General features: G+C 29.0%; 8 protein-coding genes across 8 annotated transcripts; 2 read left to right on the top strand and 6 right to left on the bottom strand.

Moving 5' to 3' along the window:
- Positions 1-32: 32 nt before the first annotated feature.
- Positions 33-1241, bottom strand: cgd1_3600 (hypothetical protein; the record flags this gene model as incomplete). Its single annotated transcript, XM_628172.1, has 1 exon — positions 33-1241. The coding sequence occupies one exon, from the start codon at positions 1239-1241 to the stop codon at positions 33-35; it is 1209 nt and encodes a 402-aa protein (XP_628172.1).
- Positions 1242-3132: 1891 nt separating this feature from the next.
- On the bottom strand, positions 3133-4470 carry cgd1_3590 (hypothetical protein, possible transmembrane domain; the record flags this gene model as incomplete). Its single annotated transcript, XM_628171.1, has 1 exon — positions 3133-4470. The coding sequence occupies one exon, from the start codon at positions 4468-4470 to the stop codon at positions 3133-3135; it is 1338 nt and encodes a 445-aa protein (XP_628171.1).
- Positions 4471-5523: 1053 nt separating this feature from the next.
- cgd1_3580 (hypothetical protein) lies at positions 5524-5952 on the bottom strand (the record flags this gene model as incomplete). Its single annotated transcript, XM_628170.1, has 1 exon — positions 5524-5952. The coding sequence occupies one exon, from the start codon at positions 5950-5952 to the stop codon at positions 5524-5526; it is 429 nt and encodes a 142-aa protein (XP_628170.1).
- Positions 5953-7769: 1817 nt separating this feature from the next.
- cgd1_3570 (myosin regulatory light chain) lies at positions 7770-8573 on the top strand (the record flags this gene model as incomplete). Its single annotated transcript, XM_628169.1, has 1 exon — positions 7770-8573. The coding sequence occupies one exon, from the start codon at positions 7770-7772 to the stop codon at positions 8571-8573; it is 804 nt and encodes a 267-aa protein (XP_628169.1).
- Positions 8574-9572: 999 nt separating this feature from the next.
- On the bottom strand, positions 9573-9953 carry cgd1_3560 (hypothetical protein; the record flags this gene model as incomplete). Its single annotated transcript, XM_628168.1, has 1 exon — positions 9573-9953. One exon carries the CDS (start codon positions 9951-9953, stop codon positions 9573-9575), a length of 381 nt encoding a protein of 126 aa, XP_628168.1.
- Positions 9954-11117: 1164 nt separating this feature from the next.
- Positions 11118-13895, bottom strand: cgd1_3550 (mucin-like low complexity glycoprotein with a signal peptide and an apple domain.; the record flags this gene model as incomplete). Its single annotated transcript, XM_628167.1, has 1 exon — positions 11118-13895. One exon carries the CDS (start codon positions 13893-13895, stop codon positions 11118-11120), a length of 2778 nt encoding a protein of 925 aa, XP_628167.1.
- Positions 13896-16513: 2618 nt separating this feature from the next.
- cgd1_3540 (TPR repeat proteini) lies at positions 16514-21016 on the bottom strand (the record flags this gene model as incomplete). The annotated part of the gene is made up of 1 exon (XM_628166.1): positions 16514-21016. The coding sequence occupies one exon, from the start codon at positions 21014-21016 to the stop codon at positions 16514-16516; it is 4503 nt and encodes a 1500-aa protein (XP_628166.1).
- Positions 21017-22998: 1982 nt separating this feature from the next.
- Positions 22999-23595, top strand: cgd1_3530 (Gbp1/Gbp2p-like, putative single stranded G-strand telomeric DNA-binding protein; the record flags this gene model as incomplete). The annotated part of the gene is made up of 1 exon (XM_628165.1): positions 22999-23595. One exon carries the CDS (start codon positions 22999-23001, stop codon positions 23593-23595), a length of 597 nt encoding a protein of 198 aa, XP_628165.1.
- Between the last annotated feature and the right edge of the window lie 1734 nt (positions 23596-25329).

Genomic DNA, 25329 nt, shown 5'->3' with positions numbered 1-25329 from the left:
ATTGATATTTTGCTGGTGCTAGTTTGTATTTCTTAATCAGATTCTGTATCGTATTCAAAGTCTTTGGGTAATTTTTCCATCTTTGAGAATATATGATCGGTAAAACAGCATTCAAATTTGATTTTTTCTTGAGATTTACCCTCAAGTGTTTTTGGACACATTTTCTTCCATAAATTAATAAGCCTTGTAATTTCTGTTTCTTTCGGTACCCATTTAGAGCTTGATCCTGTTACTCTAATATGTATATAATTGAGATTTTTTCCATATCTTTCAATCCAAGAGCATAATTGAATAAGGTCTTTAGGTTCTAAATTCTTATCTTTAAATAATGAAACTTTAAGAACTTGAATTCTATTAAGTTTAAGTTGGCAAAAGAAATCTATAGGTATCAAAAATGATAATGCTGATAGTTCCTTGAGTGTTACTTGATATTCAAATAATACTCCTAACATATATCCAGAATAAATCAAATTATCAAATCCAAAAGAGAGGACTATCCTTGAATTAGATATACTCAAACATGTCTTGATTGGATCTACCAAATATTCCAAAATAGTTCTTGAAATTAAGTTTCTGTGAATCTCAGTAATACTTTGATACTTCATTTCTTGTAACTGATTATCTAGAATTAAAATATGAGTATTTAATGAATATAGTACATTGCTTATATTTTCTTGATTGTTGTTCTCCTTTGTTTTAGAAATATTTATTATCCATCGTTTAATATCTAGAAATGGTTGCATTACTTGTGAATCATGCTGAAAAGGTGATTTGTTTTGTAATTTATTATTCATATAACCATTTTCATTAATTTTACTAGACTCTTTTGTATTTTTATTATAATTATCTTTATCTTTCAGTTTCATACCTAAAAGGTCATAATCGTTTTTATTTTTGCAAGAAATATCATCAGGATGAGAGAATCCTAAGTTTGTGTAATCTGAATTAAGCATGAAATCAGATTCCTCTTGGATACTCATACTATGATATTTATTGATATTATAATGATGATTTTTAGATGATCCATCCTCAAACTTTAAATTATAAGTTGCATAAACTTTCTGGTAGTTATATAAAAGCTGGTTACCTTCAATTTCATAACCTTGAAATTTATATCTTGAATTATTATTTGAAAGTGAAAACATTAAAATTAAATGATCAAATGTGTCTAAAGGTATATATAAATTTCTTAATTCCAGTACTTTAAGCATTGAAAAAGAATTTTCCCTATAATATCTCATATTGACTTCTCTTAATTGTTTAACAGCTTCATATCTTGAACTTTTTTTAAAATCTTTATTATCTTGAGAATTTCCTACAATTCTAAGTTCTCTTAAATTTTCCAGATTTGGAAAACTTCCAATGAAGAAGTTTTCTAAGAATTGTAATTGAGAAATTTCGTTATTTGGTATTCTTAATTCAAAAAATTCAATGCCTATGCCTTTTTCAATATTATTATATCTCTGGAATGGATCATAAATGTCATTTCCTAATGAAAAATTTGCTTCATAAATTACTTTCTATACAAAATAAAATATTTAAAAAGTGTATACAATTATTTTATTAATATTCTTTTGGTTTTCTTTTTTTTTAATTAACTTACCTTCAAATTAGGAAAAAACCTTGCAAAAATTGGATCTGTCCTGATGCATTGAAACTCTTTAACTGAGTTTATTGAGATTTTTGTCTTGCTTTCAAGAATTTTTGTTCGCTTTATACCCTCAAATTCACAATCCTCTAATTCAAGTATTTGCAAATTAACAAATTCATCTAATTGCAAAAGTTTCAAAAAATCAACGATAGAAAGGTCAATATTCTTTAATCTAAGCCTTTTTATTGGATTTTTGAAATTATGAACCACATCCCTAATAATATTCTCGTTATTTTCATTATTATCACTCTCTAAATCTTCGATTGTTCCATTCTTAATTATCTCCAATTCGCAAATATCAAAAAGAATTGTTTTTTCAAATGTTTGAATTTCTTCAAGTAATCGAGCTAAATGACCAATTGAATTTGAATATATTATCACTAGCCTGCGGATAGTCTAAAAATTAAAAAAGAGTAATTTATTATTATTATCACTTTCCTCCCCACTTTCTATGTATTTCTCATTACCTCCACTTTTTCTATTATCCAAAATCGCCTGAACTTACCTTTAAAATTGGGAGTGAAATTGTTGAAATTTCATCTTTATCCACCTTATTTAACGGCAAAATTAATGTATCAATTAATTCCAATGACCGACTCCTAATGTTCCTTGATATATTCAGACCCAACTTTGGATCATATTCCAAAATTCTCTTCTTGAAAATATCTTCCAAATTCTCTGGCTCCAAAAAAGAATGCCTAATTTAGCGCATGTAAATCTATTGATAATTTTTGCCAATAATTATTAAAAACATACCAAGAATCCTCACTATCTGACATTTTTTATTCCTTATTGTATATACACACACTTTTTATATCTTTCTTTAATAATAACTTAAATATTCTTCGTATTATTAATTCTATATCACATTTTTTTTCGTCAAATTTGGTAATTTGCTCAATTTAATTAAAAAAAAAAATTTGTCCGCCATTATTTCCACATGAAAACGCCGGTATAGCATTTTTGAATTGTTAATTTAGACACGATACGTAATTACATGCAAAGTGACTACGTGTCATAAAAGAAATCTTAACATAAAAAATTAAAGGTGAAAATGGCACAATAGCAAAAAAAATGATAAATGAATTGGATTTTACAAAAACTATAAACAATACTCGTAACTTTGCATTTATGTTGATCAAAAAAAAATGCAAAGGAAAATAAGTATTCATTTTCCTTTATTTAGAAACAATAAAAGAAGACCTGAATATAATTAACTTTTAAAAAAAAGTGAGTAGACCAAAAGGAGATAATGTACCTTGATAAACTTAATTGATTTTTTAAATTGTCCAGTGTTCACATCTAAACTGAAAAATGAAATATATACTTATCAACATTCTATATTTATTTCCTTTCTCTAATCTCCTTCTTTCGCTTCTTTTTCTACCTACTCCACCCCTTTATTTACCTTCTCTGAAAATTATCAATTATATATAAACTATTAACTTGATCATTTTAAATCCTAAAAAAAATCATTTTCATTATTTGTAAGGATCTTTAAAAACTTTTAAATCAGTATTGTAGTTACTAACATTCTTTTTGTTAGAATTTGTCCTGCCTTTGGTCTCCCTATGATGTTTAACGTGCCAATTATGTGTAGCCTTGGTAATATGAACTGGTATTCTTGGAAAATCAACTGAACTATTTTCCACAATTCTAACACTAGAATCCTTCAAAATACCATTATTATTTCTGAAAACCCAAGTTGAATTTGAATGAGCTCCATATGGTCCAACATGTCTTATAGGTATTAATGCATGATCTGGTAGAAAGGCTAAAGGCTTTAAGCCAGGATCTAAACTTGAAGTAATTGTCCAGAATTCATGGGTACCATCAAATATTATAAATAAGGTTGGTGTTGTAGCATTTCCATTGGTTTTTCCTTCTTTTTTGTAAATTGCTCTTCCATGATGTAATTTAGGATATTTCTTTCCATCCTTCTTCTCCTCAATAATTATATTATAAGCTCCATTAATATATGTATCTTCTTTTGTTACTCTACCATATAATATCAATGAAGAAGGTAATGAAATTTCGACTCCTTTTGATCTTAATCCCTTATTCCTTTTCCCTTGTATTATTTGAGAACTACTTTCATTTGGAATTGTATTACTATTTTCCTTACTAGTATTATTATTTGCTAACTCTTCATCATTTTCATCATCTTCTGAACTTACAATTTCCATGTCATAATACTCGTCAATATCATCATCCCATAAATCCTTATCATTGTCATCAGCCCAATATTCTGGATCATCTAAAACTTGGCTATTAAATTCTTCCAAATTTTCATCATAATCAGTATTCTGACCTTTTACATCTTTACCGTCAATACCTTTATCATTAACTTTACTTCTTTCTCCAAATAATCCTTCCCCACTTAACTTTCCACGTTCATTTTCTAAAGTGTCTAACATCATTTCAAATTTCACTGATCTTCCCAAAGATCCCACTGGAAATGAACTTGAAATATCTTTCCTTCCTTTATTAATTCTAGATGTAATTATAAATCCCAAAATAAATAAAGAAAATATCAAACTTATTAATCTTAATATTTTTTGTATCTTATCAATAAAATATGCTGCACTTCCTTCTTTATACTGTTTAGTAGTATCTTTCCCTAATATAATATCTATTATCATTCTAACTAAACCTCTCCTTGCATTTAAAACTTGCTTACTTTCATCTTTCAAGCTACCCGCATCTGCTCCCAAACCTGTATGTCCTTTATTCACTCTTTCTAAACTTTGATCAACCTTTATTCCTCCTTCCCTTAACTCAATACCATCCAATATTCCCTTATTATTCATTTGCACCATTCTATTTTCTTCTTTACCCTCAATTCCTTTATATTTCTCTCAGTATCTTCCAAAACCTTTCTTTTTTTGTGTGTTGTCCCAATTTTTAAAGACAACACGGCTTTTTAGATGGCGCCAATCTGCAAGTCTGTGCCTTTGCACCATTAATGATACAGATAATATTATTAGAGGGGAAGAATTATTAAAAGAGAGGATTAACTCCAAAAAAAAATCCACAAAAGTAAATATTACTTTGCATATACTTTAATATGACTAACTTTGGAGTTTAAGCTACAAGTTTTACCAGTATTGACCTATATTTAAAAATCAATTAATAGAGTAATGTTCCTATCTAGGTATATACTAATGATCATTCTCAAATATTCTGCTACAAATTATTGAGAAATTGAATGGAATATTTTTTTAGCTCAAATATTTTCTTACTTTACTCCCTTTTTTTTACCTTAACTACCGCTGCATTATTTTTGTCATAAATCTTTCTATTACTTAATTTATAATTTGGAATTATTTCTCGTGACAATCCTTTCTGGCGCTTGAATCTTAAATATTATATATTAAAAATAGTACATTATTGCATGTAAAAATATTCCCGCATAAATTTTACTTAATTTCCAGCAGTAATTATTGCTTTATTTAATCCAAATATTATATTATGTTGAATACAAGTCTATACGTTAATAATCATAAGAAAATATACATTTTTTTCTTCTTTAATACAAAATTAAGTAAAAAAGAAACAATTATATAGAAGGAGTAGAAATTACTCCTCAGCTTCCCTTCTAGCTCTATTATTTCTATGTTTAATAACAGAGACTATAATTATTGTGATAATCATTATAGCCAATAGTGCTAAGCATACTCCAATAATTATCCATCCTATCTCTACTTCTAGTGCTTCCTTCAATGCAGGCATATCATCAAAATCATAATCATCTTCAAGCTTATCCATTAAATTTGGAAGTATTGGTAAACCTGTAGTGCCTATAGTTAATTAAAATTGAGTTAGTTTTAGTTTGTTGAATTAAATTATTTATGAAATCATAAACAAATTACTTAAAACTTACTATTATATGCTATTCCATCCAAAAAAAATGTTTTCTTTAAATCAAAAGTTCCATTGTATACATGATGCTTTAGTGAATCATTATTATTATTATTACTATCTGCTTCAGTTATATTTTGAGATATGGTTTCGTTATTATCATTAGTATTCTCTGTAGATGTACTATTACCACTTTCTGTATTATTCATTGTCAATCCTTGATCATTATTTTTTTCTTCTTCTCCTTTAATAATTGAATTACTTTCGTCATTAACATCATCTTCCGAATCTTTAGCGGAATTACCCACTTTAATATTTCCCTCACTTTCAATACTCAAATTCTGTAATTCTCTATTGATATGTATGCTAGCAACATTTCCTAGCAAAAAAATAAAAATCATATACAATGAAAATCCGCATAATGCATTATTTAGCTTCATCTCTGTTAAATTTTATTCAATTTATCTCTACTTATAGTTGTCGTTATTACTAATAATAATAATTATTATTATTATATTGCTTTTAATCTTAATAACATTTATTTACCTCACTTTTGAAACTATCAGCTCTTATATGTTTTTATATATTTCATAAACCACTACTGTTTTGTTTTAAAATATTAAACCAATTTCTTTATATATATTTCTAATTTACCTCTAATTATTTTATTCGTGTGATCTAGCGGCTAATTTCCTATTCCGCCCTATGCATGCAAAATACACTAAATATTTGACTAATAGCATATATTTATAGATCCCTCTTCGAATTTGAAAATTTCTAAATTATTTTCACTATAACCTTATTCCTACTATTCTCGAACTAAAACTTTTACTTTCTTGTTTTTTCTCCCACATTAAAACAATTTTTACACTTTTCATATACCGGCATTCACATGCAAAAAATATAATATTGCGAATAATTTTTTAACACGTAATATACTAATTTCATGTGGAAAATAATATTAATAATATAATATTAAAATTGATAGAATATTTAATTTTAAGAAAATATATATATATGTATATATACAATACTTATCATAGTTATTATTGATTCAAAAAAAAAAATTGAAAGATGTCTTTAATAATTTTACTGTCTCAAAATCACTCCATTATTTGACCTTAAGTGAACTAAAAATTAAAATTATTTCTGCTTTAGATATTGTTATTATTATAACTTATTTGTTAAATATTTTAATAAAATTATTTGTTTATAATAATAATAATAATAATAATATTACTATTATTATTATTCATACAAATTATTAGGGAAAATGCGCGCAGCCATGCAATTCACTGCATGCAATAATTACTTGTAGCAAAGAAATAATAGTAGTACTAGAATAAATTATATATATATATATAAATATATATTCGTACAAATTCTAAGAATTCTTTACTACTTACAACTAAGATAATAATAATTTCAATATCATTTCATTTACTATTATTAGATCCTATCTTTAAATGCAAAAAACATATATATATATATATATATATATATATATATTTATCTCTAATTTTTTATCATTAGATTTGACTAGTAATTAATTTAATTGAAAAAAAAAATACATCAATAAATTAATTTAAAAAATTTTTCTTAACAAAATATGACCTATTTACATATTTAAAAATTGTATAACTAGAGAATTAATTTCAGCAGTAAAATTGTAATATTCTGGCATGTCTAAGATACACCTTATTTTATTTGCACACAAAAAATTATACTAATGCAATTTAAAGACCGTAAGAGACGTATACTGAACAAAATCATAGCAAATTTATTATTCAAAAAGAAAAAAAAGAAAATAAATAAATAATTAGTAAAGTTAGACGTTAAATAATTAAAGCTTGCATGATAAAAAAATATATATAAATTATTCCAAGAAAGATTTGTTTGAAGAAGTTAGAAATAAACTTTTCAATTATAATCCTGATATTAAATAGATGAAGTTAAGTTATTAATATCATTTTTTAATATCAAATCATTAAAGAAACCACTTCAAATCTAAATATATATATATATTTAAACATATATTCTTAATATTGTTGGGAAATTATTAAAGATTAGAAGTTATTTATTAGAATTAATCAAAGTAAAGAAAACTATAGAAAAGAATAAAATAGAATTAGAATCAAAATCAGAAATATTATATATATATATATATATACATATATAAAAATATATCATAACCAACATTCGTTTTTTCTTTTCCCTATCAAAAATAATAGATTGTTATCAATAATTAAAAAGAAAAATGGAAATTATTAATAGAACTCTTGATTCTATATTTGTTAAATGTCATGATATCCAAGTTGAAAACATTAAATATGGAGAATTGGTAGTATTAATCGAATCTGATGATGATTATTCTGGATATTCCGATGCTGATATTAATGAAAATTATGGAGAATTTGATGGAGAAAACGAAGACAATGGAGAAATTGCTAATGAATCATCTGTTGAAGATGTTTTAGAAATTGTTAGACAAGCAACTATTGCAAAAAAAGAACCAACCATTTATGAAATCGAATTTGGAAATGTTTCAAACACTTCAGGAAAATGTAATTTTGATGATTTAATAAAATTCTTACATAGATTAGGGCTTTCACCAACTGAAGATCAATGTAATGAACTTAAAAAAGAATTTGGAACAAGTAATATTGATATGGAATCTGCACTTAAAGCTTATAATAAGACATCTACTGATAAATATACTCCAGAAGAACTCATAGTTTCATTAGAGTCTACTCAATCAGAAGTTACCAGAAAGAGACTTGTTATTCTATTACAAACATTTGGAGATAAAATGACTGAAGATGAAATTAATAGAGCTCTTGATAAGCTTGAAATTGGAAATGAACCAATTGATAAGAACTTATTCATTGAGAAATTATGTGCTGGTTCCAAACAAATCAAAACTTCAAATACTGGTTGCATTAATACTCAATCAAGAGAAAACTTGAATAAATCTTCCGAAAATTGCATTGACCCTCAAGATAATAATAATAATAATAATGATAATAATGTTCAGCAAGAAGAAATTTCTGATGTTAATTAAATATATATATGTATATATATATATATAATATATATATACATATATTAATTTTATTATTATTATTATTATTATTTATTCATTATGTTTTTTTTAAACATTAAAGTATTACTTCAATTTGTAATATTGTAATGTAATTGAACTTATTATGTAATTAATATTTAAAAAAAACAAAAAAAAAATCAAAAATATGTAATTAGATTGAAGCCAGATTACAAGTTTTGACAAATTAAGGTTTGTTGAACAATTTCATTATGAGTGGGTGTATTGTTGTCTTGTTATTTCTTTGATTTTCCATTATTTCTCCCTTATAGCCAAATAATTCTCTTAATAATTATCAGCTTATTTTTTTCTTTTTTATTCTAAGATAAAAAAAAAAGAAAGAAAAATAAAAATATAATGAAATTTATATTTTTACTTTTCTCTCTCTTAATATCTTATTAGTATTATCAAAGTGATTAAAATCATCCAAGCAGAACTTATTTGACTTAATTTCAAAGCTCCTGAAGATGCATTTGATTGACTATTTATAGTTAGTATTGATTAATTAATTAATTAATTGGGTATAAAAATATATTTTTGTTTATTTTGTTCATTTAATTAAACTTACCCTTTTGTAATATTTGTATGATTTACATAGAAATCTTCAACTTGATTATTTTCTTGTAAATGATCCAATTTTTGAGTAGAATTGAGATGATTATTGGAATTTTCTGTAGCATTATTATTAGATTCTGATGAATAGAATGAATTTTCATCTTCAATTGGATTCCCTGATCCAACATCTGGTATATCAAATGGAAATGAACTAATATCCAACTTTTCATTTTGATATTTGATTGGCATAAAGAGAGGATTTGTTAAATATGGAATGACTACCTGTTTATTATGTATTTTATTTACAACATTAAAAACAACAGTTGTAGGAATACTGAAAATATTTACAAAATTAAATTATTTTAATTAAAATAATAAATAATTATGATTAAGTAAAAACTTAACTTACCCAAAAGTTAAAACATATTGTTCATAATATGGTATAACATGTGGTGAAATAGTAACCTCTGATATTGATCTTAAATATAATATTAATTCTTGAGGTAATATAGTATCATCATATAATGAATCATTACTATTATGATGATGATTATTAGGATCATAATAAATATTAGGTTTCTTATCTAATAATAAAGAAACTGGTGTAATAGGATGATTTGAAGCAAAAATCATTGGTGATAAATCATTATAACCCATTTTAATTCCATCAATTGGTTTAGTTTTTGGTAATCCTTCTTCTAATAAAGTGACTTTATAATGACCAAATAACTTTTCTAATCGATTTGGATATTTTTGAGGTACATTTTCTTTATTTAATATATCCATAGCATGATTAATATCATTTGTAAGTATTCTATTAGAAAAAGAAAAAAAGAAAGATGATGAGATGAATTAAGTTTATAATTCTTAAATAACCACTTAAATGTGATTTTTTTTATTAAAAAACTTACTGAACATAAGCAATGGAACCAGAATGAATACTTGAAGGTATACTTGAACATTTCATGGATGCTTTTAAATCCATTGGTAAAGGTACTGGTATTATTTGAACATTACTTGGCTTAATTGATAACATTATTGAAATAGTATCTTTAATAGATTGAGTGAATCTTCTAAAGTCTTGTGCTACCTATAAATATATAAATATTTTTTGTTTTGTTTTGTTTTTTTTAATTAAGAGAAAAAAAAAAGTAATCAATGATAACTTACATCTAAACAATAATCCCTGCCATATAATTCAAATCTTAAAGTATATAATTTAGCTGAATCAGAATCTTTAACTTGTGGAATAAATGTTTGATAATTTTCACCCTCAATATTAATTATACCAGTTCCTGTTTCATTAATTGTTGAAAAGACAAAATCAAAAGGTATTAATGATGATCTTTGTCCAAACATAGAATATATTGATTTACTAAATTCATTATTAGACTTGACAGACTCTTTTGATAACTTTAATAAGATAGACTCTCCTCTAGAATGATCATTAGAAATTGGTCTTGGCAAAAAGAATAATGGAGTTAATTCATCATTTGGTAGTATTGAAATCAATTTACTATTCAAGTCAATAAATCCATCATTGTTCTAAATAATAATAATTAATAATAATAACTTATATAATAGAATTAAAAAAACTTACATCATTTCCAAAAGATCTTTCATATAAAATTAATTCTGCAAAGAAGTTATCTTCATTCATTATACATCCATTAGTCTTATTCTTTAAAAGTAAATGTTGCTGAATTATTATATGTCTCTCAATTTCCTCATACAAAAGATTTGGAATTGTAGTTGAAACTGAATGTCCTACTAAAATGATTGGAGTATATGTATTTCCATTAAATATATATTTTGCATTGTGTAAATGATTTATTAATCTTGGAATATTATCTTGAACATTGTGAATAAATATTCTATATTTATAGGAATTTTCATTAATAATTTAGTTTGTGATTAAGAGATGTAAATATATATATAGAAATTTTCAACTTACCTCACAGTATATTCTAATACACGTTTTTGGCAATATATATTTTGTTCAATAATGGTTGGTGGGAAATCTGTAATTTGAATCATATGTGGACTACAATTAAGTAACTTGTGTATATTAGCTGCAATATTTAAAACCATAATAGTTGCATGATATTTAGATATATCACAGAAAGAAATATTTTGGAATAAGAAAGTCAAATCAATGATTTGAAAATCATCAAATCCATTAATATTGAAATCTAAAACATTTTCCTTATATAATCCTTTTAAGAAATATATTGGATAGCCATAATTATAATTATTATATATTTCTTGTTTAATTTCTTCAAAACTGTTGAAAGGTATCTTTAAAGTTGCAATACTATAATTTCGATGTATTCCTTCGGCTATTTGAGTATCAATAATAGAGATTTGATTTGGATCGAGACTATTTAATATACTTTCCGTAATCTCATACACTTTTTCTATTGAACTTTCCCTTTCTTCTTGATTAAGTTCATTAGATTGAGCTTCAGTCACTTCTTCCTCAGTAAGTTCATTAATACTTTTATGAGACACTATCAAAGTTGCTATGTCATATATGTTTTTATATTCTTCATTATTTTCTTCATCAGGATTAATTTCATTTCCATCTAGAATGTTTTCATTATTTTGTTCAATAATTTTAAGGTAATCATCCAAGTTTGAGAACTCAGTGTTTTGTTCAGTATTCTTTTCCTCTTCATTAGCTTCCTCTGTTATTTCCATCTCAGTGGTGGTGGTACTAGAGGTAGTAGTAGTAGTAGTGGTAGTAGTAGTAGTAGTGGTAGTAGTAGTAGTAGTAGTAGTAGTAGTAGTGGTAGTGGTAGTAGTAGTAGTAGTAGTAGTAGTAGAAGTAGTTCTCTCCTCCTCTCCATCACCATCACCATCTCCATCTCCGTCTCCATCTCCATCCCCGTCACCATCTCCATCTCCATCGCCATCACCATCACCATCCTTTTCATTCTTATTGTCTTTAAATCCATATACAGGCGATACTCCCCCAACATCTGGAATGGACATCATTTCAGGAATCAAATTCTCAAAATTCATGCTTTTCTTATTTTCTTCATTAATTGTAGGGAGTTTCTCAAACAAATCAAGACTTAGCTTACGGAAATTATTTGGAGTGTTATGTACTCTTGGGACTTCACCTCCTAACAAGAATGCATTGTTATTTTGTCCGTGATTATTTTTTGCCAAATCTTTTGGAGTTGTAGGAGGACCAAACTTTTGAGGCCTAAGATAACCTCCTACAGCACTCTCACATCTTTGGGTAATTGGATCGTAAGTCCAATAAGACGCAATCCCACCCCTATCTGCGAGAACTTCCTTCAAACAAACTTGTGGGGATGGAGAAGTGGTATTCAAGATTGGATCCCCATTAGTAATTGCAAACCCAAATGTTGGATAGTCACACTCGAATGTATTTTCTGAAAAGTATGCATTGTAATCTCCTCCACTATTATTATTATTATTATTATTATTATTAGAAATCTTTACATTCTTTCCAATCAAATTAAACAATTGGTTTGGCATTTCATAATTACATTGACAATATCTTGGGCCAGAAACAACATCTGGAGCAGAAGTATATTCGAATGAAACTGCATTCATATGGAATGAACACTGTCTGTTAACAATATTGTAAGACCATAACCAACAATGAGGATCATTCTGGCAAAGAATATTACAATCATCAACACCATAAACGTTATCAACAACCTCGTATAAAGGTTCAACTAACTGAGCTCCTGGAAATGCACAGAATCCAGTAGTGTAAGTTGTGTAAATAGGACTATCTGTATCAAATGATGTTAAATTTAATCCATATATACCTCCAGTAAAAAGTTCAGGTGCTCCTTTCTTAAATATGGTCTTTGAATCCATTTCTTCATTATTTTCAATATCTTTCTTATCCCAAATCATATATGAATTCTTATTAATGTTTTGAGCTTTGTTATTAACTGAAAGTGAAATTTGTTCTGTGAATGGAAGTAGGCTTATATGAACAAAAATAGGCTTTCCTGAAATTGTCTTATTTTGATTTTCCAAAGATAAAATATCACTCGAGCTTGTCTCATATACTAATTTCTGATCTGGATAGTTTGGTAATCCCATTGAAATAGAAAATGTCTCCAAATTATACTTTTGAGTACCATATATTACATAAGAAGATGCTGTTTCAAATGGTAATAACAAATTAGAGTTTGGTGTTGAAAATTTCATATCAAATAAACTTCTTGGTATCATTTGAGTTTGAACATTTTTAAATCCACTAGTGAAAAATAGTACTTCTCTTGATGGACAGGGATTAGGGAATTCAAAACTTCTAGTATGTTCATTCAAATCTGTTGAGTAAGTCCAGACTGAAGTAAATGGCCCCACTCCCTTAACTAATAATGGGTCGTTCATTGACTTTTCTTGAAATATTAACCTAGACTCTACCCATGATTGAGCTGACGGATTTCCACATTTTAAACCTGTCGGAAGATTGATTGAATGCAAAGTTGGTTCAGAGCTACCTGTTCTACTTGGTAATAATACTGCAATTTTCACTGTTCCTTGATTGCAATCAACTACTGCATAAGATAATGAGTCTGAACAAACAAAGCCAAATCTAGAAACTTTTGAATTTTCAACCTGCGCAATAAACTGAATTGATAAATATGGATATATTGTTGGGAGTAAACTCTTTGTTACTGGAAATTTATATCCATATTGGCTCATACAAACTTCTGATTCCAAATCAAGCATTGATGGACCAGATAATGCAGTAAATTTACGATCACTATTTGCATACTAGAATAGTTATATTAATATTAGGAAAAAAAAAAAAATAATAAAAAAGAGTTAAAGTCTAAGAATTGGCTTAATTCATAATAAATTAACTCTTTTTTATTGGAACAACTTACCGTAGATTTCATGTAATCCTGTGGTACTGGATTACGTTTTGTTGGATTTGTTGTAATATCATTTAAATCAGTTTTTAACATTAAGAACTTTCTCATGCAGTTGTCTGCTGATATGTCTTCATTCGCAATCAAATTTCTCAAATCTAGAATTTATGAGTTTTAATTTCTGGATTAAATTGGTCACTTTTCAAATTATATTTTTACTTACTTTCTTTCATTAACATTCTTTCACTGTATATTCCTGTTATCAACAGCAAATATACTGTAATGATTCCATTGAAAATCATTGTTTTAACTGAATTCATCATTGCTTATTTCAAATAACGAATTCTTCTTCAATATTTTATTTTTCAATTCTCACAAATGAAATCCCCTGTTTAAATCTTGTAATATCTATTAATATCAATGAAATATATATTTATATTTATCCAACTCGAAATTATTCCATGTAACTTTTAAACTATATTACTGCTTTTAATAAGTATAATATACTAATTATATTTTAATTATTATTTATTTATCCAATTACTCGACTGGTATCCTGTTTTTTAGTGCATTAAATGGGGCACAAATGCAATCCCCACGCATTTTTTTTTAACCGTTAAAATTTGAATGGGGGAAGGGGCACAAAAAAAAAGTCGAAATTTAGATTTCTCAAAGTTGATTTGTTTTTTCTTTAATTAAAAGAAGGAATTAGCAAATAGAACTCATTATTATATTCCATTTTTGTTTAATTTATTATTATTTTCCATTTTATTCATTTTTTATTAGATAAAATTTTATTTCAATTCTTTTTTATACATCTTAGTATATTTCCAAATCTTTTCCTTATTGTAATATATGGTAAAATTATTTAAAAGGCATAATATTGAAATTTTTAATTCCAGAAAGTGTGCACAATTTTTTTTTTTCTGAGAAATTTTGTATTTTTATGACAAAACTTGCCGGTATTTACTGCTATCATATGGTTTGTCCACATAAATGCATGCACCAAAAAAATTACGTGTCAAAAATGGATATATAAATAATATTGTAATCACGAAGAATAAAATCATTGCGGAAAAAAATATAATTAGACAAAATTTAGTAAATTAGCAATGATTTAAAGATAAAGGGACAAGACCAAGCTGAAAATGACGAGCAATCTTATGCAGAGTTACGAGCTTAACAGCAAATCAATATGCATCTGAAAATGAAGTTTTTTTTTTCAGATAGAAATAGTCTACTTTCTATCTTTCTAAGTACTACCGAGACTTTCAGTACCATTTTCTGTGCTGTTTGATGATTGAATTGATTCAGTGGCATTTGTTTGTTCAGGTACGTATTTAACATTTTGTTTGGTGGAAGGGAATACAAGAGACATTTCATATTTCCAAGAACAATATTGAGATTTCACAGACTAAAATTGAAGTTAATTAGAAATAATTTAGTTTGAATCAAAACTTACTTTGAACCTGACTAATTGATCATTTCCTTTAAATCCCTGTCTCAAAACATTCTTTGAGTTAATAACAATCTATATTAGGTAATTAGTATTAATTTTTAAAGTAATTTGTTCATGGAAAGAATAAAAAAAGGAGGAATCTTAACTTACAGTAGAAAAAGAGTTCGTATCAATTCCAATAGCAAAGTGAATTGTATCATTTCTTGAAAAAGTTGTATTATCTGGCAATATAGTCTTACTACTTGTAAGATACCAAGATAAATCATGAATTTCTACAGAGTCTTCGTTTATATTATAAAGCAGAGATGTATAGTTTGTTCTTGTTGATGCCTGAATCTGGACAAGTGGATTCATATTCTGTCCTTTTCCCAATTCTTGAATATTACAACGCAATATAAGAAATCCTCCTGGGTTCATTCCCCTATTCAGTATAACTGATGTAGAATTAACACAAAGTCGTCCTTCATCGAGATAACAATCGTCTAAATCCTTTAGGATTATGTTTTCTGAAAATACACCAGTAAACTTCTATAAAAGAAATTAAGTTTCAGGTAAAGTAATATTCAAAAATTTCCAATATTCTCCCTTTTGTTTCTTAATTAAGGTATTGGAAACATTACTCCCAACTTACCCCAGCGAACCCAATTAACTTGAGCAAAATGAAAACTAAAATTCTAAAATTCATTGAAGATCAAAACAACCTTTATTGTATTCAATCCTATTTTACATTAACTTAAATAATTTTCTCTACTGTTTTTTTATTATTATATTCGCTTTTTTTTTTGTATTTCTTTTAGGTATCCAAAAATAAAAAAGTTTACCGCCTTAATTGCATGTTCTCCCCACACCCCTAAATCGATGTAGGATATATTTAAACAAAGACAAAAGTAGTATAGAATTAAATAATAATGGAAAATAAACAAAAAGAAACATTAATACATTATAAAACTTAACAATTGGTAAAAAATCGTGGTGTAATATATATACACATATATTGCACAAAGCCGAGTTAAAGCTTAAGAACGACTGTCAAAATCTACATTAACACTTCCATCATCATTTTGCAGTGACAGATCCTGATCATTTTGGATCTCCAATTGAACATTAGTTTTATTCTGCTCTAAACTAGTGTTTCCACTTTCATCCTCCCCTCCTAACTGAAGATCTATATCTTCAGTATCCTGAAAACGTCTCTTTTTCAATCTCAATCTACCTTGACTTTCTTCATGATCAAATTCCTTCTCATTTTCAGATAGTCCATCATGATTTGTGTTTTCTTGGGGCTGAGCCTCTTTTTTTTCCTTCTCTTCCTCCTCTAGAAGTGCAGCTGTTTGTTCTTCTAGACGCTTGAGTTTCAGTAGTCTTTTCTCCTCTTTTTTTTTGCCATAATTTGACTTTTTCTTCTTGTTTTTCTTCAATTTTGATGCCAAGATGTCGGATTCAGAACCGGAATCACGCATTTTGGAGCCAATTTGCTCAACATCAGACTCTTCGTTAGAATTGGAAAGGGAGTTTTCGCTGCTAATATTAAGTGATCTGATTCTATCCTCTTGCTTTTTCTTCTTTTTTTTATCCTTTCTGCTCTTCTTTTCCTTATTCTTAGAGGACTTTGAAGCATGTTGTCTCTTTTTTTCCTCTGCATCACTAGAAGAGTCCAAATTCGATCGAGTTTCTGATTGAGAATCTGAACCTGTATATGGGTCTGATTGATTTCCTGAAGCTAATTCGTCATCATCATCTTCATCATCTTCTTCATGCCTTTCGAGGTCATCGCTTCTATCTCGTTTAGAAGATTTGGATCTCTTTTCAGCTTGTATATCTGGTAAGCTAGCTGCAATACTTTCAGCTTCTTTTCCGAGCTCAATAGAAAGAAGCTTAATTCTCTCAGAAGCAAGCTTCTCCTCCTCCTCCTTTCTCCGTCTCTCCTCTTCCTGTTTCTTCCTAAAATCTTCACTTCGAATTCGTAACTCCTCAACATCCCTTTGCTCCTTCTCATAAACTTGCTCAACTATAGGTAGAAGTTCTTCGAATCTAGAATATAACTTCCTACTCATTATTAATTCCTGTTTTGTTAAATATTCAATATTTGGCAGCAAATCAGTTCCTTCCAGTGGTATTGCTGATAACTTGTATCTAAGATCGTCTTTATTTTCTGTATTCAAAACTATCTTATTATCCTGGTTATGCATAACAATACCTGGAACAAACTTTTGGAGCGATGTAACATTAAGTTTATTATTCTTAATTTGATTAATAAACTTCATATCAACCACTTGAAAGGTCTCTTTAATAATTGAAAGCCAATGGTAAAAGTTTCCAACCGCCTCACATAACATCATCCAGTACTTTACCCTACCTGGGTGTTTTGCTCTCTCCATATCTCCCATTTCAGAATATACAAGTCTCTCTAAACAATATGTAAGCCCTATCTTAAAAGTCAGATCACTTGGCCACCTCAAAGTTGCCTTCTCTAACAACTTTCTTGCATCTTCCCACATATTCATATCAAAACAACACTTAATTAATGACATATGGATAGTCTTTTCTGTGGGGTCAAACTGTAATGCCTGTTGGAAAAGCTTCACCGTAGTCTTCATAATTCTTTTCTGCTCCGCAAAGTGAGGATGAGAACCCAATACCTCATTCCTTCCATCAATTCCACCAACATTATTATCATCCACTATTGATCTCAATGTCAAATTATGTTGGGCTGGTGGCGGGTTCCTCTGAGTAGAAACTGCCAATAAGACCGCATGCAAAACACCTAAATTTATTAGTGCCACGTAATGCATGCAAGAGGCGGCACCTTCCAAGGCACTTGAAATATCTGTCATATATTTCCACATGTCTTTGGAAGATTCAAATAGTCCACATTCCGCAGCTTGGATAAGAATTAAATTACTTGCAATATAATTAAATGATTCATGCCTGAGTACTTCCGATAAAACAAGTCTAGACTGAATGCTTGTTGGGTTATACATGCTCATTTCACCTGAATAGTTTGATTGAGACTGATATTTGGCTTTATTGTAAAGTGCAAACCCAAGAAGAACTTTCCCAATATTAGAGTAGTACGTATTTTTTGACTTTATAACTTTACTTAATGCACTAAAACTCTTATCAGGCTTCTTTTGACAAAAATAAATATGGGAGAGTAAGAGATTTGCAGATTCGTGATTGTTACCTATTCCAGGAGCCCAAGAATATACTGAATTTGTGTCAGAGTTTGGTTCTGAGTTTGAACCTGAATTCAACGTTCCAATATCTGGAGATTTTGAATTTAAAGAGAGCTCACAGTACTGAGCAGCAAGTTGGTAGTCATTTCTTTCTAAAGCTAGACAAGCTCTTCTAAGCCAAGCAGAAGTAAACCAAGGAAATTCAGATGTAAGCCTTTTATACTCGTCATTGGCATTTGCATAGAATCCTTTTAATTCGTGACAAATTGCAGAATTAAACCTGATAACAATCTCAACAGTCTTGTTTGAGTTTAATATACTATTTTTAAACCATTCCTTACTTTGATTAAAGATTTCCAATGATTCATTTAACATTGTATGCTCGTTGCTTCCAATACAACAGTGTTCTGGTGATAAAGACGTCGCGCACTCCATGATACATACTCCTAAATTGTTTAAGTAAATTCCAAAATTCTCCCTAACTAAATCCTTATACCTGAGGTAAGGAGTTGAATTCAACATTGGATTATCACAACTTGAATTTCTTTTGCTATCGCTTGGTGAAGGTAAGGAATTACAATTAACTATTAGGTACTTGAGACAAGAAAATAATATTACAATAAGAGGAATAGGTTTGAGAGTTGCTGAATAGTTTGTATATTTGGAAATTAAGGTAGTAATTACTTCATAGTTATAATCACTGCGACGAATTGTCCTCCTTCCTCTAAATAAAAGACATGTCGTAATTTTTTGAAGAAGGAAGACAATAATATAGCATTGTTTTGAATTAATGTCATCCATTTTATTCAATATGAAAAATAGATAATGCAGACAATTAAGGAGCCTTTCTTCAATTGTTAGTTGAGAGAAGATTGAAATTGTGGTAGGAATCATAGCCGGATCTTCAATACTCATGATAACTAATGAAATTGTGGGGATTAAAAACTCATAAAGATATTCAATAGGGAGGTTATAGTCTTTTAGAGAGTCAACTGATCCCTTAATTCCCAAAGATTCAAATGCTTTATGGATATATTGTGTTGAAACATCCCATTTCTGAAGTCCACAACTTGTTTTAATAGCACCAAGTAGACAAGATAAATAAAGATTGAGTAAAGTTTTGTCTGTATTATAGAAATTTTTAAGCACATCAACAACTATAATATAGTGAGAATGAGCATTAGCAATATCTTTTCTGAGATGAAGCCTCTTAGCAATGTGGAAATGAGCCTCAAGAGAACAATAAAAGTTTGAACATCTTTTTGAAATGTTGTGTAGTTCTTTCTCAAAGTTGCTATTAGGAGTATAACCCAAATAAAACTCAGCATTACTGGCATACAAAACAAGAGCTGGGTGACTTGGGAATATCTTAGCTATAATCTCAAAGGTGTTCTTGAGGCTAAGACCCTTGTAATTAGTGCTTTTTGAATAACACAAAAGTAAGTCAGAAAGAGTTTGCCTTTCAAACTGTGTCAATGAATCAATAAAAGTTTCATTCTCAAGTAAATCTCTGTTGAGTTGAGCTTCCTCTTTACCATCCTTTTTTATAAATAAAGTTTCCATTTTCTCCTTGTCATCACCAGTAGCATTAATAGTGTCATCATCGGTTTTGGCGCCAAAAATACAAATATAGATTGCCCTTTTACAGCATTCTTGAGACTTTTTAAGATTACCTAAGCGAAGATTACAGCAAGCCATAGCAAGTCTGACGGTGTTTGGACACTTTTCAGTCCCAAGTATAAGAAGAAGAGTTGAGAATAGTCTTAGAGCCCTGGAGAAGGCCATCTTCTGATAAAGAACATTGGCTAATCCAGATATAGCTTGGGTATCTTTGGTATTAGATTCAAGGGTAATGGTAAATTCCTTCTCAGCTTGGTCAAGAAAAGTATTTCTCTGGGAAAGATCTACCTCATTTGTGATAACACTCTTATATAGATAAAGGAATCCCCAGTATTTGTGAATAGCTTTAAAATTATTACTAGATGAATAGTTACAGCTAAAAAGTTTCATAAACTGCTTAAGTCTTTCTTCTGTTCTTCTAATAATGGACTCTGACTTTCTGTAGTTAGTCTCAAAGCATCCCAAAGCTAAATTAAGTTCAAGCATAGTCAACATTCCAATAGTTTGAATAGAGTTTTCGAGGCGATTGATATATATATCGGAGTGTTGATTTTGGTTTTGATTTTGTGTGAGCTTTTCATCCAAGAGTTCATACTCCTCAATACATTCTTGCAAAAGAGTTTCACATTTTTCGAGTTCTTCTACGTTATATAAGTGCAAAGCAAGTGAGTGCCAGGATTCTATCGTGAATCCCTCACTTTTAAGTTTAGAGACAAATTCCATAATTAATAACTCAAAAGTTTATATATGGATAGGAATATTTACATGGATAGTTAGAACAAATAAACGTATGATATGTACAGTATATAAATATATAAGAAAGGATTCTTATCAGTTTCTGTTGTATTCCCTTTTTTTAAATGTGTTTAGGCTCTCAGTAAGCTTTATGATCCATATTTCTGTGTTTGTTTCCTGTTTTCAGTTGTAAAAAATTACAATAAATTGACAAGTAACATAAAGTTCCTGCAACTAGACCCTCATCAATACGAACAGTTTTAGCCAAAATTTTTCGGCTCTTCTTTCCGATAAAAAAGTAAATAATCCAAACCTTTTAGTTTTCTATTTTTCTTTTAAAATGACATTTTCTGTAAAAGGCGGGCCACGCCGCCGCCCAATACCAAAAAAGCTTGCTAATATTAATAAAGTATTGGCGGCTGGGCGCCAAAAAGCTTTTTAAAAAGTATCGGTGTCTGAGACTAATTGGGGTTTTTATTTAAGGGAAAAAGAACGACTTAGGGAAGAAGAAGAGGAGTTTCTTGTGGAAACGTGGGGAAAAAGCACAGATGCTTGTTTCAGCCTTCGCCAAGGTGAGCTAGAGAAGGGCAAGATGCTTGGTAGTTAACTAGTAGTATTTGTACGGTTAGAGGCAAATTTCCAAGTAGAATTAGAATAGTAATAGTAGTTACTCCGATTTTAGGGCAGCTGGTGGGAAGAGGTTGTATCGGGGAGTGGAGAAAAAATCAGGGGATATAGAGCAGGCTTGTGCAGGGTAGAGAGGAGATCGGTTAATTGAGCAGGATTCGATGTTTGAGATAGGTTCCTTACTTTCTCAATAAAACCCAGTTGGCAAGCGCTCGCGCTAGCCAAGGATGTAGGATGCATAACTGAGACGGATGACGCATAGTAGTCAAACTAGTCGGAGGTCCGATGGAAAGGCAACATGAAAATAAGAAATAAATGAAACTTTATCCAGATTGATAGTATCTGGTAAACACAATTCTTACTAGTTTTGAAAAGCTATATTTTCAAGTCATTACATATTTGAGCGGTTGGTAGCGAGAAATGGTGTTATAAAAGTTAAAAGGAAAATAACGATAACAATTTTTTGACAAGGGAAGTTGATGTTGGCTTGCGCGGCACAACGAACATATTTTCTAATATTTATTATGCCGACATTTGCCAAAAGAAAAATGTCTCCCCTTCCCACATCCCCTCAATCAATCCACTTCTGACATTATCTCATATATTCCCCCCTTCCCTCCATATTTGTCCTTTTTTGTCACCTCTCATGAACCCCTTTCTTCCCCCCCCCCCCCCCCTCAACACAAAATTGATCCTATTTAAACTCCCAGAATAACTAATTTCTCATTCTAATAAAGAAAAATTGAATCAAATTTGCTAATTAAATAATAGTAAACAATGTAATATTACTATACAATTAAAATATAATTTTCAATGAATTCCCTGTAGACAGGGCTGGCCCCGCCATAGCGACGGTACCTTTATGGCGCCCAATGAGTATGCAGGCGGCACATTGGAGAAATGCCACATAAAATAATATTTGGTTCAAGTTTTAAATAAAAATAGTGGAATTGCTATAAATGACATATATATGTATATATAACATTTATATATAATTGGTAATAGGCAGTTTGTCAAAGCTTTGTTATTAATTAAATATATTATATACTATTTATTTGCTATTTACATACTTTAGTTAACGGTATACGTAGAGTAAAATAATACAAACAAATTAAATAGCCTTCTAGTTTAAGTTTTAGTAAATTAGATAGTAACGATACTAAAATTATTCTAAGAAAAATAAAAGAGGGGATCAGATTCCTCAAAAAAATTAAAGAATAAAATCAAAACAGGAAAGAAAAATTATAGTATTGGTCAAAAAAGACGTAGAATAACATTAAAGTTTAATTGATTATTTTTTCTCCTCTTAAGTTGACAAAAATCTTCTTGAACATATATTGAGGATGGTATCTGATAAAAACTGCCGTGTTTATGTTGGAAATCTTCCATGGAAGGCAAAGTGGCACGATCTTAAGGATCACATGCGACAAGCTGGAAATGTTATTCGGGCAGACGTCTTTGAAGATGAAGTTGGCCGTTCTAGGGGTTGTGGAGTAGTTGAGTATTCATTTCCGGAGGAAGCTCAAAGAGCTATCAATGAATTAAATAATACTACATTACTTGATCGTCTAATTTTTGTGCGTGAGGATCGTGAAGATGAATCAAGTAGATATGGTAGAAGATCAAACAAATGGAATAACAGAGGCTATGGAATGAGAACAAGGACTCATGCTCCAAGACCTCCACTAAAAGAGGAAAATAAAGGAAAGCAAGTCTTTGTTACTAACTTGGCTTGGAAAACTACTCAAGAGGATCTTGCTAAAGCCTTTAATGAAATTGGTCCTTTAGAATCTTGCGAGGTCTTTTATTTCGAAGATGGAAGATCACGAGGAATTGCTACAATTGTTTTCACTGATCCTAACCATGCACAACTTGCTGTTGAGAAGCTCAACGATCGTGAAATAGATGGTCGCGAGATATTGGTTAGAATCGACCAGTAAATTAATTCAAAATTACTTTAAAGTCAATTTTTTGTGACAAGGGTCCTTGAAAGGTCCCTTTTGGTCACTTTGGAGCTGGATCTGTAACTTCTAACTTTTAGTTAACTCGGCCTGGACATTTATTTCTCATAATTGGATCAAAATATTTAAGATACGCATACAAATAGTTATTCCAATGAAAAAAAATAGAAAGTTCAATTACTAACACGATTATAAAAGATAATGATATCAATTCCATGGTAAAACACCACTCCAAACATTCTATATATCACATCCAGTTTAGATTATTAAATTAATCTTGTCGTGTTTGAGTACCGTATTTCTTCATTTTTCTAGAAAAAAAAACAACCCCTTTCCTCTTTGCTACATTACCCACACTCATTCCTTTCCTTGAAAATTCATCATTAAGTCATTTTATTGTGACTTATTTCTAATATTCCCCCTGGACTGGCGTCGAAGTTTAAAAGTGGAGAAGTCTGCAGATATGTAAATGGACAATTATAGAGGCTGGATTCTGCGAGAAATGTTGACATTGCTCTTGTTGGTGGAGTGGAGTGTGCTACTGGTGTGATTTAATGCTCATTTTTCTTTTATTTAAAATGAAGTATTAACCACTTATGACAAAATAATATTAGATATTGAGCGGGCAATTCGGACTAGTCAAATAATCACTTGAGGAGTTTGGACAAACATTAAAAATTAAAAAAAAAAAATGTGTAAAACGAACTTATAATAAAACCAATGATAATTAATGTTGGAGATATTAAGAACGATTGATAGATATTTATCTGTATTATTTTCTTTTCTACCAAAAAGGTGGTAATATATTAATATAGGTGAATTATTTAGAAAAAGGTAATTATCGCAGTTATACCCGTAAAAAAGTACGTGTAGCTTCTTTGTATTGTATTTATTTATATATAATACATAAGTATGCGCGTTCAAAAATGCAAGATTACTTACCACATCAATACAATCACTACAACTACTGCCACTATTACTACTTCTATAATACTACTTATTACTTTGTTTATTTCGGAACATCTAAGGGATTAAATAATTATTGATAGTTTGGATTGTTTATTGCGTACAAATCTGTTTAATTTATTGGGTTAAATATACAAGCACACATGCATGCAAAAGTGAAGTAAGATATTTTTACATGTGGACATCAATAAGTCTTAGAAATGATAAGTGTAATTTCGTCGGTTTCCATTGAAGGAGTTGAAAAGAAAATGTGAAAGTAGGTGCTTTGAGAGAATATAAAGAGGGTTATATATTGGGCAAGATTTAGTTGATGAATTATTAAAGGAGGAATGGGTGAAATAAGGGTAGATATAGAAAACCGTAGAGCTGAGCAGTATGAGATATTCAGTTTTTAATTGGAATTAACGTAATTAGGGGATTTGGATGGAGTTGGAAATAATTTGTATAGAACGAAAAAAAGAGGTTTTATCCTTTTTTTTTCTTTTTCCAATGACGTGTAGATAAGAGTGATATTTTTACTTTTCTTGTCTCTTCCCATATCCTATTTATTACATTTAATTTTTGAAATGCTTAAAAACTAAGACTAAACAGTTCGATTGCACAAATATCTACTCTTTTTTTATTGCACTTTATTTTGGTTAATTATTCACTGCTAACATTAAAGTAGTTTGTATTTAATGTTGTTATAACGGCTTAGTTAAGCTGGTTAAGTTATTTATTGAAAAAGATGTTCCTAGTTTGCGAATT

This window comes from Cryptosporidium parvum, chromosome 1, assembly GCF_000165345.1.
Source record: "Cryptosporidium parvum Iowa II chromosome 1, whole genome shotgun sequence".
NCBI lineage: Eukaryota > Apicomplexa > Conoidasida > Eucoccidiorida > Cryptosporidiidae > Cryptosporidium > Cryptosporidium parvum.
The sequence above is the reverse complement of the archived record's forward strand: the minus strand, read 5'-3'. Positions and strand labels throughout refer to the sequence as shown.